The 16,575-nt window shown below is 28.4% G+C and overlaps 2 protein-coding genes across 2 annotated transcripts; both read left to right on the top strand.

Moving 5' to 3' along the window:
* Nucleotides 1–599: 599 nt before the first annotated feature.
* Nucleotides 600–1,628, top strand: LOC103839542 (glycine-rich cell wall structural protein). Its single transcript, XM_033276412.1, has one exon. The coding sequence runs from the start codon at nucleotides 600–602 to the stop codon at nucleotides 1,626–1,628; it is 1,029 nt and encodes a 342-aa protein (XP_033132303.1).
* A 9,824-nt stretch (nucleotides 1,629–11,452) lies between these two features.
* LOC103839551 (S-protein homolog 2-like) lies at nucleotides 11,453–16,382 on the top strand. Its single transcript, XM_033278888.1, has one exon. It carries the CDS (start codon nucleotides 12,856–12,858, stop codon nucleotides 13,261–13,263), a length of 408 nt encoding a protein of 135 aa, XP_033134779.1. The 5' UTR covers nucleotides 11,453–12,855; the 3' UTR covers nucleotides 13,264–16,382.
* The last annotated feature ends 193 nt before the right edge of the window (nucleotides 16,383–16,575 follow it).

Here is a 16,575-nt window from a genome sequence, read left to right as displayed (position 1 = left end):
ACTTACTAGTTAGTACTGGTTAGTAGAGTGATTAATAATGAAAATGATAGTGGGGGATTCTGCATTTAATGTGGCTACCAAATCCAAAGTAGTTGAGAAGCTCTATAATGTAAAAGAGACGTATGATGTTCTTGAAATTTAATTGCATCATCACCTTCGATCCCCCACTGTCTATAGTTTTATTTCGAACTAGCTGTAATATGTTTTGAATTTTCTCTGCGCGTTAGATACACAAGCTGTAATGATGTATACAATATGAAATAGTAGTAAATTAGTAAACATGGAATTAAATAAAGGATGACATGTTATGATAGGAATAGGAGATTAATATAAAAAAGACACTTGGGTGTCACTCATTTATTGCTTCGTAGAAGAAGAAAATGAACATGAGAGACTGGGACATGAGAACATGCGGAGAAACGGTGTGCAGGAAAGGAGATGTTAGGAAATAAGATGTTGAAGGCCTCTCTCAACCATATCTCATAAATGCTCCATCTACTTAGTATATAGTATATATAGAGTTAGTAGCTAGTTCAAGTGAGCTATCACAATTGTATACTAGTCATTAAACAAGATACTAAACCAAATATATCAAAGATATGGGGAAGGTATCTTTTGGGTTTTTGAGTTTGATGCTTGTAGTCGTGGTGATTGGGGTTGTGGAGTGTAGGAGATTTGAGAAGGAGACGTTGGGAGGCGGTGGACTTGGCTTTGGTTTTGGTGGCGGCAAAGGTTTTGGAGGAGGAATTGGTGGCGGTGGAGGTGCCGGTGGAGGTTTTGGTGGTGGTGTAGGAGGAGGCCATGGTGGCGGTTTAGGAGGTGGCATTGGTGGAGGCCACGGTGGAGGTATTGGTGGTGGGGCTGGAGGTGGTGCCGGTGGAGGATTAGGTGGTGGTGGCGGACTTGGAGGAGGCCACGGTGGAGGTATTGGTGGAGGTGCCGGTGGTGGTCTAGGAGGTGGTGCAGGAGGCGGTGTCGGTGGAGGACTAGGAGGAGGTCACGGTGGAGGTATTGGCGGTGGTGCTGGAGGAGGTGCTGGTGGAGGACTAGGAGGAGGCCACGGTGGAGGTATAGGTGGTGGTGCTGGTGGTGGTTTAGGAGGTGGTGCAGGAGGCGGTGCTGGTGGAGGACTAGGAGGAGGTGCTGGTGGTGGTCTAGGAGGTGGTGCGGGAGGAGGTGCTGGTGGAGGACTTGGAGGAGGCCACGGTGGAGGTATTGGCGGTGGTGCAGGAGGAGGTGCTGGAGGTGGTGGAGGTATTGGCGGTGGCGCTGGTGGAGGACTAGGAGGAGGCCACGGTGGAGGCATTGGCGGTGGTGCTGGAGGAGGTGCTGGTGGTGGTCTAGGAGGAGGACATGGTGGAGGTATCGGAGGTGGCGCAGGTGGTGGTAGTGGTGGAGGATTAGGCGGCGGTGCTGGAGGAGGATTTGGTGGTGGTGCTGGGGGAGGATTCGGAGGAGGCGCTGGTGGAGGAGCTGGCGGAGGATTCGGTGGTGGCGCAGGCGGGGGTCACGGTGGAGGTTTCGGCGGGGGATTTGGTGGAGGATCAGGCGGAGGATTTGGGGGTGGTGCAGGTGGGGGAGCTGGAGGAGGATTTGGCGGTGGTGGTGGTGCAGGTGGTGGATTTTAAAAATTTGAAGTAATTAAATATTCATACAAAATCTCTTCTTAGCTTGAACTAAGCTAGGGCTACTTACTTATGTGCTACGTGACATGAAAAGCAAGTACATTATATTTTCTTTGTGATTCATTATTTACATGTATGAATAACCATATAAATAAACCCTATTCACAAATCACACTACTTTTCGTTGGGATCGTTCATGTTAATTCAATCAATTATCCGGGAAAATATTTTAAATTGGAAAAAAATGATTTATAACTTAGCTAAGTTATTAGTTTAGGATCATTAAAAAAATTATAACCTTAAATTTGTACTAATTAAAAAAATCATGCTTAGATATCACTTAATTAAGATAACAATTTAGCTTACGTGATAGCTTAATAATCAATTAAAAAAATATTAGTCCAAAATCCAATTACTAGAGAATATTATATTAACCTAAAATATAAAAAACATGTATTATTTTCTTAAATAAAAGCTGCGTAATTACCTAATATGATTAACATATATATAATAGTTAATGATTGTGAATAATAAATATTTGATAACAATTTTGCATCTTTCCTCATTTTTGTTTGATTTTGTATTATTAAAAGAAATTAAACAATCACATTAACCATAAAATAAAAAAAATCAGATTTTTTCTTATATGTTATATTTTGAAAATTTTAAAACAACTTTAAATTAAAAAAAATGTTAAAAATCCCTTTCAAAATTTTGTGATCAATGACTTAAATTTTTTGTTATAACAAGATACAAATGATCATACAATTGCATTAATTTGAATTATTATTTAATATATATATATATATATATCGTTTAAATAACTATGTACCATTTAAAAATACATAAATATGTTAATTTTAAAATTTGCATTGAAAGAGTATCGAGACCTTAATATTTTAATTTTGAAATTTGCCTAGAACCAATATGAACCATATTAATTTTCTTAAATGGGCATAGAACAGTTTTTAATGATTTACGAAATGGGCCACATACATGGTAAAATGTGTTTTGGTTTAAAAATTGTTGCATACCCAAAATCAATATCAACCACCATCATCTTCTTTTACAATTTTTTCACAGTAAAATATAGGGTTGGGAAAAAAAAATCTGAATCCATAAAAACCGGACCAATGCCAATCCAAAGAATAGTACTGAACTTTAACCAAAATTTGTTAGACATCCGAATGGATTCAAAATTTTGGTATCTAGAGAACCAGAACCGAACCCGATCCAAACCATAATATTTTAGGTATCCGAATATACCGAATATATCCGAATATATCCGAATATATCCGAACAAGATTTATATACTTAAATATATTAATTATTTTCAAAAATTTAATATCTAAAAGAATATACAAGATATATAAGGCGTTTTTAAGTTGTCCAAAATACTTGGAAATATATATAAATAGTTATAAGTACATGTTTAAAATAGCTAAATGATACTTATAATACCTAAAATACTTGATATATCTATTGATTTCCTATCCAAATATTTAAGTTAAACTAATTTTATGTTAGTTTTAAGTATTTTGGCATACATTATTCAAATTTATATGTTATATATTATTTTTATTTTTAGATTTTGAAAAGTTTAAAGTATATATGAACTTTAATTTTTGAAAAAAAATTAAATAGGTTATCCGAACCCAAACCCGAACCAAACCCGCAAAGATCTGAACCGAACCAAATCCTCAAGGATCCGAACCGAGCCAAGTGGTATTCGAATGTCCACCTCTAATCAAATATAAAAAGGTTATTGATGACAAAATTTATATTATTTATAATATTTAAGTATAATATATATTTTTTTAAATTCACTCTGCTCAGGCGCAGATTATCATCAAGTATAATATTAAAATGGAATATCTTATGAAACGTGTGCGAACAACATAAGAATTTCTAATCACTCTACAAAAAATCCTGTATATACTAAAACACAAGTCACTTGGCCAATCAAAATTTTACACATAATTAACATTTTACAAAAAATAAGAGCATCTATATTATTAAAACTCAAGTACAAAATTAGAGTATTTGGAGACTTGAATAGGACTATTAAAAAAATTGGAGTGTTTAGAAACATGGATTGTAGTCTTTTAAAAAACAAATTAATTTTGTTTGGAAACAAGGATAGTAGTATTAAGAAAAAAAAATAATGAGCTTATGTTATTAAGAAAAAATTGAAAGTCCATCATATTATAAAAAACTATATATCCGGACCAGTTTTAAAATATAAGAACATGGGTCAACTAATTGCCTAAAACTTTTTTTTTGTCTAATCTAACCATAAAACAAAATTTAAACTTTATATACATATTTCAAATCAAAATAATAATTCAAAGTTGATTTATATCAAAAATTGATTCAAGAATATACATATATTCAAAAATAGATTTTTACTAAACTATTTTTCAATAACCATTATAAGAAAAACGTTGTCAGTATATATAAGAAAAATACAATACAAAGCCCAATTTAAAATACCAACTCAAATTATGGTTTTTATATTTCATATTAAATTTTAAAAATATAATATATGTAACTATTTATATGATGGTACATATAAAATACTATTAATTATATGATTACTTATATGATGGTACGTATAAAATTTGATTAATTTATGATGACAATATACGACATATAATAATGACTAGGGATGAGCTTTCGGATACCCATACGGGTTTGTTTGTGATCGGTTTGAGTTTCAGGTTTTTGGGATCAAAGATTTCAGTCCTATTAGGATGTTTCTAAATTTTGGTTTGAGTTTGATTCGGATCTTTGCGGGTTTGATCCAGGTTTGGATAACCCATTTAAATTATTTTTAAAGTTTTAAAACATTTTATATTTTAAATTTCTCAAAATCTATAAATAAAATAATATATTACCTATAAATTTGAATAAAATATGTGAGAATACCTAAGCTTAACATATCAATTGGCTTGATTTAAAATTTTGGATACGAAATCAATAATTATTTTAAGTATTTTTGGTGATTTGAGTATACTTTAACTATTTCAGATATTTAATTTTGACTATTTATATATATTTTCAAGTATTTAAACCAATTTAAAAGTATCATTCTTGATGTTTTATATACGTTAAATCTAAAAATAATTAATATATATATAAGTATATAAATCTATTTTAGATAAATTCGGGTACCCGAATACTTCTGTTCAGATCAGATTCGGTTCTCTAAATAACAAAATTTTGAATAATTCGAATATTTAATCAATTTATGTTCGAGTTTGGTACTATATTTTCGGATCGGTATCGGTTATGTTCCTCAGATTCATTTTGCTAAACCCTAATAATTACATGAAAACAAATATCAACATACTTTTCAACATACTTTGAAGGTCAAAGTCTAGTATTAATTAAAACAAGATAAATGCTATGGTAAATCGTAACAGTTACACCCCCACGATCCTTCCTTCCTCATCCACGGCCTTTCTTCCCATACTCCTATATATCTCTAAAATCTGACAAGCAAATCAGAGGTTTAAATTCCTTCGGTTCTAAGGCCCTATGGAAAAATCTAGCATAAAACTCATGAACTCCATCCTTCCCTGCTCTCCATGTCTCTCTTGCATCATTTTTCTTCTATTTCACCTAAGTTATATGTGATCATTTTTGCAGGAAACAAATTGAAGATGTCATTGGACTATACTCATGCTTTTCAAGTGAAGCATTCTGTAAACATTGGAAGAAAAGCAAGAAAGTTGTTGGATAATTTCCAGGTGAGTTAATTACGAATGTAACTTTAGTTTTAAAGTTGTGTTATAATATTTAACGCTTGGCATAATGGTATCATAACTTCACTTTAAGTAGAAAATGTTTTACACGGGTTGATAATTCAACTTTCTTTACTCATCGCCCTCATGAAAACTAGCGATTTAATCGTGTCTGGTTTGTAACATAAAGCCAAGTTATACTTAATATGAATTCATTATCAAATCCATTTTTACGTTGATTGCATTGCTCTTAGCTACCAAAAAGAAATTTCTTTGACTTTTGTTTTTTGGTTGACTCTATTAAGTTATTAAGAAATTAATTATTATATATCAAAACGATAGCAATTAAAACACACACATATCTGTTACTAAGTTCTTTGTTCCAACTTTATATCTGGGAAGTAAGTAATTTTATGCAAGCAGTTTACAAAAAAAAGAATGTAATTTTATGTGTTATATATAGGTGTGGTTTCTGATATAGCTGGGATGATTCAGTCCGGAAGAAGCTTTGAGGGGAAATACCGGAAAAAAGATAAGCAAAACAAGAGACTGAAACAAAAAATTACAAAGGAAGCACCCACAAGGGGATTCAGTTAATATGGCACTTTAGACTCCCTTCACCAAAGTAAGTAAAGGCATCTATAAACCATTTTAAAACCATTATTGGATCTTGCTATACTTTTTGGAATGTGCCTAATCCTCTTAAGTCTTACCGTGACGTTTATGTTGTGGTGGATATATATGTGTCTATGTCTGCAAGTATATTTGTTGCTAGGATTCATCTTCAGTACATTAATGTACCATAAAAAGTTAATGTCTAATTTCAAAAAGGTAATGTCTAGAAACCGATGAACGGTATGGGAATCTCTATAATCTCTTTTTTTTTTTTGTAGTTAGAACATTTCTAACATATTATCAAGCATTAGAACACCTGATGAGCTCTTGAAAATTCATAGGTTTCTGCTAAACACAGAGCTGCAAACCCATATGTGATTGGCATTGCTAATTCATATGATTAGATTTCTTCACTTTTATGTAAGTATCAATTAAGAATATTATTTTGTGATTATGTAAATAACGATAATTTTGAGAAGCTTTACTTGATTCAAATGACAATTAGGATCATACTTTCACAATTTCATTTTGATTAGAATATCTAATCAATGTTGTAGTCATTTATGTCATTTTAGATTTAAAACTATATATATCAGTATAAGTAAATAGTAAGATCGCTTATTCTCAAACTAAAGTGTAAGTAAATTTGATTATTTAAACTATTTTCCGGTGTTATGCACAGATTTAGAATGATGTTTATGTGTTACATGCTCAATTGTCTTTTACTGTTTTTATTGTTTGATTGAATTTGTAAAATTATGATATTGAATGAATTATTGGATGTAAAAAGCCAAAGACGTAGATTGCTCATAGAGAGCATGTTAATTATTAGATAGAGGTACCGGAAAGAAGATCAGGACAGAAGTAAATCAAGAAAACTTCAAACTAATATTTTTTTAAAAGAAAACTTCAAACCAATATTTGTATGCAATAAACTAATTTACAACAATGTAAAAAACTAAACAGAGATAAATTTGTTTTACATGTTTGTGGTTAATAAGTGGTAAATGTGTTAATGTTTTCAAAGATAAATATGTAATATTTTTATGTCTATTTTTATTTTCTTCCGCTAAATTTTATACATTAATATTTAGTTATGGATATATATTATATATATATATATATATACATATATATCAAAAAATTTAGGTTTTGAAAACAAATATTGTTTCCGTGGAGTGAAGAGTAAAACAAAAAAAAAGAAAACTATTTCGTATAGAAACTTGTTGAAGAAAAAAGGACATTCTTCTTATGTTTTTTGCCCAAGCCACACCAAAACGCGAGACACCAAAAGCCAAACGCGAGAACTAAGACGCTTGCTGAAGCAAAACAGGGAGCCAATAAGTTCCATCAACAAAATCAATGGACAAGAAAGACTCATCTTCTTGTTTGGTAAGTTCTTTAGCCCAATCTGATCTACGTACGTTGTCTATCAGCACCTGGTCCAGGACACTTATACTCCGCATGGTATAAATCCCTGATCAAAAGTCTCAAGAATATTAGTATAAACATGAATAATAATTACATTGCCAATTACGTGAAATATAACAATTAAAGACTAACTTGGTCGAGCCGTCGTAGCTCCAGTTAGTCCAACCGTTAGGGACAACGGTCTTGGACAAGTAAGTCTTGGCAAAGATGACTCGAGAATAAGGTCCTTTGGCTCGGCCTAAGTAAACGTCGTCGATTCCATACACTTTTCCTCTTATGAACACATAACCCGTGTTTTCGTCTGCGTTTTCTCTGTGGTGTGCTGTGATTGATCCGTATGGTTTCACCCTCTTGTCCGATACCACAAAGATCTCACAGTTCTGTAAGAAGTTGAAAAAATGTTAAAATGTGGTATGTTATTGGCGGTCTATGTTATATAGAATGTGTTAGTGGGAAAACGTACATTGAAAATGGAAGTTGCACGACCGAAGATGAAGTCGATGGAACCTTGGATGTAACACTCATGGTAGTAATGTCTACCTTTGTTACTAAAAACGCACAATGGTGAACCGCTACTTTATTATCGGCAGCCACAAACGCTGCCACCTATTGCTCACTTGTTGGTTCCAGCCGATTTAAAGGCCAAGTTCCACAAGAATTACCAAATTGCCTGTGATGAGTTTTAACCTAATATTTATGTTCTTTTCATACTTTCTTACACATCAAAATACTTAGAGTTTTAGGTTTGGAGAAAAGATCCAAGACTCTTTCAGAGATTTGTGATTGAAACTCTAAGTTTTTCTATTCTTATCTATTTTATGCAGTTTTACTATTGTGTTGTTATGAATTGCTTAGCAATGTCTGAATAGTTCTCTTTGTTAGATTTAGAGTTCATATATTTATGAGAGATTAGTCCAAAATATAGAATTGCTAAGTGTTATGATATCAATCAATTGAATTGTTCTTTAATGCTTGTGTTCTAGAGTAGCTAACTAGAACCTTGTCTATAGATATTAGGGCGCAAGCGAAAGCATGGTCATTTTTCTGATCTAGTTTACATTGTGCTATGATTGCTAGAAACAAGAGACAGCTGATTTAGTTTAACCTAGTGAACAAGCCAAACCCGTACGGTAAAGCTTGCTAGAAGGAATGTGATCGACAACTCAGTAGTTGCATCGATCGACGGGATGAAAGGTGTATTGATCAACAATCTATAATTGGTATCGATCGACACTTTATCAAGACCAACAAGTGACATCTGAAGTCTTATATCTGGCAATAGATCGTCTAAAAATACGAAAGTTGATCGACTATATATTCTTTAGTTGAGTTCTAGAATATCCAACATACACTTAGTCTCTATATCTATATAATCATGATTGTCTGAATAGAAACCCTACGCTTTTCATATTTGTTTCAAAACCCAATCGATCAACCGAGCAATTACCTTGCTCACACCACTGCTATTTACATTTAAACATGGTTGCCTAGCTTAACCACATAACTACTAAATCTTTTGTGTGCCTTAGCTCCATGTGAATTCGATCCCAAAGTGCTATAACTCGACCTCTTATTTGAGAGAGTACAAATCACTCCTTACGGTAATTTGAGTGATATCACTTATCTTATTCTCCATGATTTTAGAACAAGTCATTAGTTTAATTAATATTATTATTTAATTTTTTTAAATATAAATTTACTGATATATTTTATTATCATTATATGTAAGATACTTAATAAACATTAACCTATTCTACTGATATATATATACTATTAGTTTTAAAACAATATCTTAATATGTAATTATCATGATATTTAGAAACTTTTATTAATAAAGAGATATTAACAATTGAAATGAACAATATATACCGATAATATCAAACTTATTTTTATCTTATATTTAGCTTATGATTTTATATTATAGCCAGCTTCTCTGTATTAAAATTCATTTTAGTTTATGTATATTTTTAAAATTAAAAATATAACTGATTTCTATAAATTTTATTTTAATGAAATTTATCTAAAATATTATTTTCTGTTTTTACTATTTATGTGTAGCCTTTGATATTATTAATTCTTAGTTATTTCTCTGTTTGCAATTATATACGTATATATTATGTTTTTAACATATTTATATTGTTCGTAAATCATATTTTTTTAATTTCAAATTTTTTTATATATGTCATGATTTATATAAACTCTTAATACTCTGATGTAACTATTTTTATTATTTATTTTACCTATCTTTTTTATTTGAATGTATCCAATCAAAGTTTTTATTCTCAATGTAACCAATTAAATTATATGCATAATATTTAAGTTTAATTTGTATTTAGAAAGTTTTACAATTAATAAATGTGTGATTTTGTGATAGTTTATTATTTGGATTTAAAATTTAATAGCAGTAAATATTTTAATGACTTTTAGTTTATTTTAAATAATATTTATTAGATAATATACAAATTAAAAAATAATGAGTTTTAACTAATATAAATAACAATTTATTTATTGAGATAACACGCAATGAGTTATATGATTATAAAAGTTTCTCTATTTTAAAATATAGTAATTATATCAAATATTTGATCAATCTAATACTCTAGATTCTCTATAATTGATTAGATTTTACTTTTTGTATGGAAAATATTAATTTGTGGTAAAATAAATAATTTTTATTTTACAGTTTTACATGAAAATGTTTAAGATCTTTTGACAATTTTTATATATTTTGATAATTGTTTTCTTAGTTGCTAGTTTCTACAAAATTTAGCAGATCTCTTAGATAATATATTCATTGTAATCTTGAGATTTTATTTCCTAAATGTTAGAAGCTTTGTAAAATTTTATTTTTATGTTTTTTCTACTAATTTGTTATTATAAATTTATTAGAAATTTCAATTAATTTGTCTGGTGCGTTTCACTAAACTCTTTATTTTTTCATCTATTTTATAAATATTTCTTTCTAAATGTATTTTTGATAGACATAACCATATATCTTATTTTGTTTTATATGTTATATGAAATAAATAATTTTATAGGTTCTATAAAGCTTTTGACTGTAATTAACTAAATTAATTGGTGTCAAAGACATAAAATAATAACTAAAGTTTAAGTTTTTTAATTAGACAGATTGCTTAAAAATATAGACAACTCATATATATATATACTGTTTTTAACAATTCATGTTTACACAAGTGACTAGTTTTCAACATTTTAAATATTTTTTTTGTAAACTTTTTGAAAGCCAAAGAACGAAGTCATACTATAGAAAGAAACAAACTGAAGTAACCAATACTTTAGATATTTTTATAACTTCGGTAACCTATTATAGTTTAGATGATTATTATTGTCTATACCATTATTTTTGGAAAAAAAAGTCTAGACTAAATTTTATGATAATTTTCTTTTTACCTTAGAGACATTAATTTTATATTTTATTTTGATATATATGATTTTCTATTTTTTAACATATTTTAGGACATAATTTTCTTTAGGAATTTTTTGACGTTAATATCTCAAAGAGTTATCGTATGTATCAATTTAATACATTTTAATGAGCTACATGATACTAAAATATTATTTTGAAGAAAATACTTACTTTGGAAACCTTATATTTTGGTAGTATTAAATTATATAAATACTATTATATTAAAATACAATTAAATTATATAAATACTATTATATCTTATATTGTGGAACCCTTATTTAAAATATAATGTTAAAATATTTGTAAACCGTATCTTAGAAAATACTTTAAATATTTCAAAATATAAATATTTGGAAACCTTATTTTAATTTTCATTTAAATATTAAATATTAATATTTACTTTTTTACAAATATTTTAATTTAATATTAAATTTTAGTATTTATATATTTCAAATTTTAATTTAATATTTAATATTTAATTTAACTACTGTTAGATATTAAATATTAGTATATTTTAGTATTATAATAAATTTAATAGTTCAATATTAATACTAATATAGTATAATATTTTATATTTTAGTACTATATATACTAATATAATATTTTATATTAAAAAATACTAATATATAATATATATTTTTAGTGTAATATATTTTTTGATATTTTATTTCATAGATGATTATCATAATATATTTTAATATTATCATAATCATATATATAATATTATTAGATATATAGTATTGATGATATTATCATTATATTATAATATAATGATGTAAAATATTTCTTTTTACAATTATTTTTTGTTAGTAACGTGTTAGATCCTTTAGTTTACGATCTTTTTGATTGATATTTGAATAAATAAAAATTTACATTAATCACTCTTTTACAATTTTTTTTGGATTAAGATTTTTTAAAAGGATAATTACTATCAAATATTTGTTTACAAATATATTTTCTTTGTGATTTTTGGAAAGAACAATTAGGACTACATAAAGTATTGTACAAATACTTTAGAAAAGAAAATAAGTAATTTTACTTTTTTGGTATAGGATTTGTAAATATGAAGAATTCTTTAAAATAAAATAAAATTACTCTTACTTTTTAAAATATTTTTTATAAACTTATCTTCGTTTTTATTAACTTATCTTATATATTTGATTATTATGAGATATTTTAACACATGTCACAATTTTAAATATGGTTGATTGTGCTAGTCAAGTCAGTGTATTTGATTTAAAATTTGAACTTTAATCCCATAAAGTTGATCTAGGAATATAATATTTATTGACAAAAAGAAGGAATATCATAATTCTCATTGCTTGAATTTTTAACTGACGTTTGTAGACTTTGAGTTTTGACCATACCCTTAGAGAAGCTCCAATGCAAGTTTTTTAGACAATATCTAAAACTTAAAAATGATAAAAATAAATAAATAATAATTTTTTACATGAAATAGATTAGAATCATGAAATAGATTAGAATCGATCCTCTGCACAACCATTGCTAGAACCGTATGAAAACGGAGAACCTTTGGAAAATGACACTTGTCTTATTTTAGTTGGTTAAATAAAATAATTGTTTTAAAATCAAATACATCCAAGTTTAAAAGTTGAAATAATCATTTATATGTTATTAATATTAATTTTACTTTTTCTTGTAAATCATAAAATAAAATTACCTATCCAACAAGATCCATTATGTATGGATTAAAATCAAATATTAATATTACAAATTGATACAATTGAATGAAATTAAGTAACACTAAAAATGAAATACAAGAGATGAGATAGTTAAGGAGTATATCACCATTGGAGTTGAAAAAATCAGATTAGTTTCTTAATGTATTTTCTACTTGAATTAACACTATTATATTAGTAAGATACTTAGTGAATATCTCACCATTGAGGCTGTTCTTACCAAAACGGCTAAATGCTCATAAATCGATATATACGAACATTTAAACTATAGAATATTATAAGAAATCTAACAAAGAGAAACAAAAGCAAAAATGGATTCTCTAACACAACTCATAGTTATCTTCATGATGACTATGTTCATAAGTGCAACTATATCTCAAGCGACGACGACCGTGGTGATACATAATAATCTTGAAGGTGGTTTATCGCTAGGATACCATTGTAAATCGGGGGATGATGATCTTGGATACAAGAGTTTGGCACCAGGTGGATCAGGATCCTTTGACTTTAACCCTGATATATTTGGTCGTACCTTATTTTTTTGTAGCTTCAGTTGGAATAGTGAGTCGCATTCTTTTGATATCTATAGCCAAAAGAGAGACAAAGAATTTGAAAAGTTTGGATGCACACAATGCGAATGGAGGATAAGCAAAAAGGGACCATGCAAACTTAACAAATACAGTAAAATGTTTGATATTTGTTATCCCTGGGATGCTTAACAAACCCATATAATATCAATATGTATAACTCTTACTACTGAAAACAGAATAATAATAATAATAAAATATATCTTTTAATTAATTTAATAAATATTATTTTAGCTAAATAACTGAAGAAAAAATGATCTTTGCTGAACACTGTTTGCCGAACTTCATTGTCTTGCATTTTAGTTTTTTTTTTTTATCATATGTATATCCGGCAAGTCAAGTCCCAACCGACTAATATCTTGGGACCTGTCTACTGGCACCAAACAGATCCGATCTTGCATTTTTAGTTGGGAGAAAGAGTCACATTATTTTGATTACAGAGTTTGGATGCACAAAATGAGAGTGGAGAAATACAGAAAATTGATCTTGCAAGATTTAGCATGTTTGATCTTTGCTCTTCATGGAGTTATTGATGTTAGAAACATTTAAATTCCATCTCTATCTCTATATCTATCTCTATCTCTATCTCTCACTTTTCTTTTCTTTTTCCCTCTAAGATAATAAAATGACTAAACCAAAGTTGAATACATATATACGAAATTCAGATGATACAATGCATAGGCCAAGACATCAAAAGCGAAAAAATAGAGGAGAAAAAATAGTAAAATATCAGTAACCTTTTCTTGTCAAAGAGAGCATAAATCGGTCCACCATCCACCATCCTTCTCGGAATCTTGTATACAAACTACAAAGACAGAAGAAAGGAAAGATGACAAGCGATTGCAAACCACCCCTTTGGCTGATTTTAACCTTTGATGGTGTCTTCCTAAGTCGCGTTTAGATCCTTTTACTTAATAACAAATTAATTAAAATTAATTAAACAAATGTTTCTACAGAGAAATAACAAAAGACTAAGTTATGATTGCGTGGAATAAACATTGTGTATACAATTATTTTTATATATGTTATTAATTTTGTGTTTATTTATATATCATGAAATAATAAATATATTCAATAATTGAAAATCGAGTAACTATATATGTATATAACTAAACTGGAGTAAGCACATAAATCAAAATAATCACTTTTCTTTATTTACAATAATTTTTACAGTTAAATATACCAAAACAATCATTTTATTTATTTTATATGGTATATAATTTAATTTAAATGATCTTGACATGTATATATAGTTTATTTAGTATAAATATTTATTAATTGAGACTTCCTACTCATATGATTTTATTAAAATTTGTATATTTGATGTAAGAAAAATTAAACCACTAATTACATAATTTTAAATGTGAGAGAGTTTGATAGTTTTAGTAATGCAAAATCTTTTTTAAAAATTTAATGTAAATTTTGAAATTAAAATATTAAGGTCTCAATGGTTTTTCAATGTTAATTTCTAAATTAACACAATTATGTTTTTTATAGGGGAAATTGCCAAATATGACCTACAACTTGATTTTAAACACAAATGTATACTCCAACTTGAATCAAATGCAAAACTAACTCAAAAGGCTAGTGCAATTACAAGTAGTTTTTTATGACCAAACAAAAAAAAATAGAATGTATTTTTACGAATATAACCCCTGGAATTCTTCTGGAGGGTTTGTAAGTTTTCTAATATTGTAGATCTTAAAAGTAATTTATACATTTTTAAAAAATATTTTGATGAGGAAAAAATTGAAATCATGTAACTATATACATTTGTAAATGATATAAATTAAGATATAGTAAAATTGAAAAGTTTTCAACACAAATGGGTGAATGTAGTGAGTCATAGTATTCTTTGGTTTAGGATTTGGTAACATATGTTGTAGTATTGTTTGTATTTTTAGGGTTACATTTTGGAAGCTTAACACTTTTTTGGAAAATTAAAATTTGACCTACAAGTGTTTATTTTCGTGTATATTAAACACTTTCAAAGTTTATTTTAAGTTTAGTGAAGTGTTTTTTCGATTTTCTTATTATTTATGTTTAGGGTATAAATTTAATGTCCAAAAAGTCTTCTGAGTGAGTAGTATATTTAGAGACATAATACTTACAGAAAGTATTTAACCTAAATAGAAATTTTTGTCTCCATATATAAAAAAAATGTACATATTCTCTTTCTTCCTCTTTCTTCCTCTCAGATAACTGCAACAGAAACAACAAAAATATAATGATTCTCACTAAAAATCTCCAGCCTCTCTCTAATCTCTTTGAACTTGAAAACATCAAACTTTATATGAATTATTCATTTTTCTCTCTCATATCACTAATTATCTTATTTTTGCAAAAACGTTTATCACATGGTCTCATCTTCCACTCCCTTAAAGGTAAATCTACAAATTTTGGATATCTATTTTTTTTTGTTCTATAAAGGTAGATATATCTAAACTTCCACTCATTTTCTATTTTTGAAGCCATTTGAATGTTTTTGGATATGCATGTTTTTCAGATCTGGGTTTGGATATGCTTGTTTTTCAGATATGAGTCAGACTCTGAAGGACTTCTGAGAAGTCTTAGTCTTCTAAAATATATTGTGCCAAAAGACTTCCTGGAAGTTTATTTATGGCATGTTTTGTGATTTATGTGTGTATTTTTTAGTTGTGAATTCTTTTGTAAATTTGAAGAGATATTAATGAAATTTTTAGTAAATAGGCTCATGTTTACAATATTATCTTGCCAAAAATACTTGAATTTATTGATACAACTTCAATAGCAAAACGAAATAACACAAAAAATTAATCAAATTTACTAAAACTAAGGGAGAATACTTCTAAGCAAACTTAGTCAAATTCACAAAATATCAAACATTACATAAGTTCAAACATATAGCATTTTCACTAGAAGTCTTTTGGAAAGTCTTCTGGGAAATCTTCGGAAGTCTTCCGGGAAATCTTCAGAAGTCTTCTAGGAATTCTTCGGAAGTCTTCCAAGAAGTCTTCGGAAGTCTTCGAGGAAGCCTTCAAAGAAGTCTTCGGAAATCTTGGAGGAAGCTTCAAAGAAGTCTTCTCGGAAGACTTAAATTATAAGGGAGAAAATAAAATATAAGTGGGAAATTTAAGTTGGAAATTAAAATTTAGGTGGAAAACTTAAATTTTAAGTGAAAATTGAAATTTTAAATCTTATGAAAATTAAAAAGTATATCTTATGATCTAAGAAGACATATTAAACCATATAACTTGATAATATTGAATTTACATAACATATTTGAAAGTTAAAAAAAATATTTTAAAGTTACTTAACAATACAAAAACTAGCATAGAAGACTTCTATTGAACTCTTCTCGAATTAGCTAGAAACATTAATACAAAAAAAACTGTTACATTATAAGTGAGAATAAGTGTAGATCGAAAGAATCACTCTAATCACTAATTAATATTCCAACAAAGA

Source organism: Brassica rapa, chromosome A01 (assembly GCF_000309985.2).
Source record: "Brassica rapa cultivar Chiifu-401-42 chromosome A01, CAAS_Brap_v3.01, whole genome shotgun sequence".
Lineage (NCBI taxonomy): Eukaryota > Viridiplantae > Streptophyta > Magnoliopsida > Brassicales > Brassicaceae > Brassica > Brassica rapa.
The sequence above is the reverse complement of the archived record's forward strand: the minus strand, read 5'-3'. Positions and strand labels throughout refer to the sequence as shown.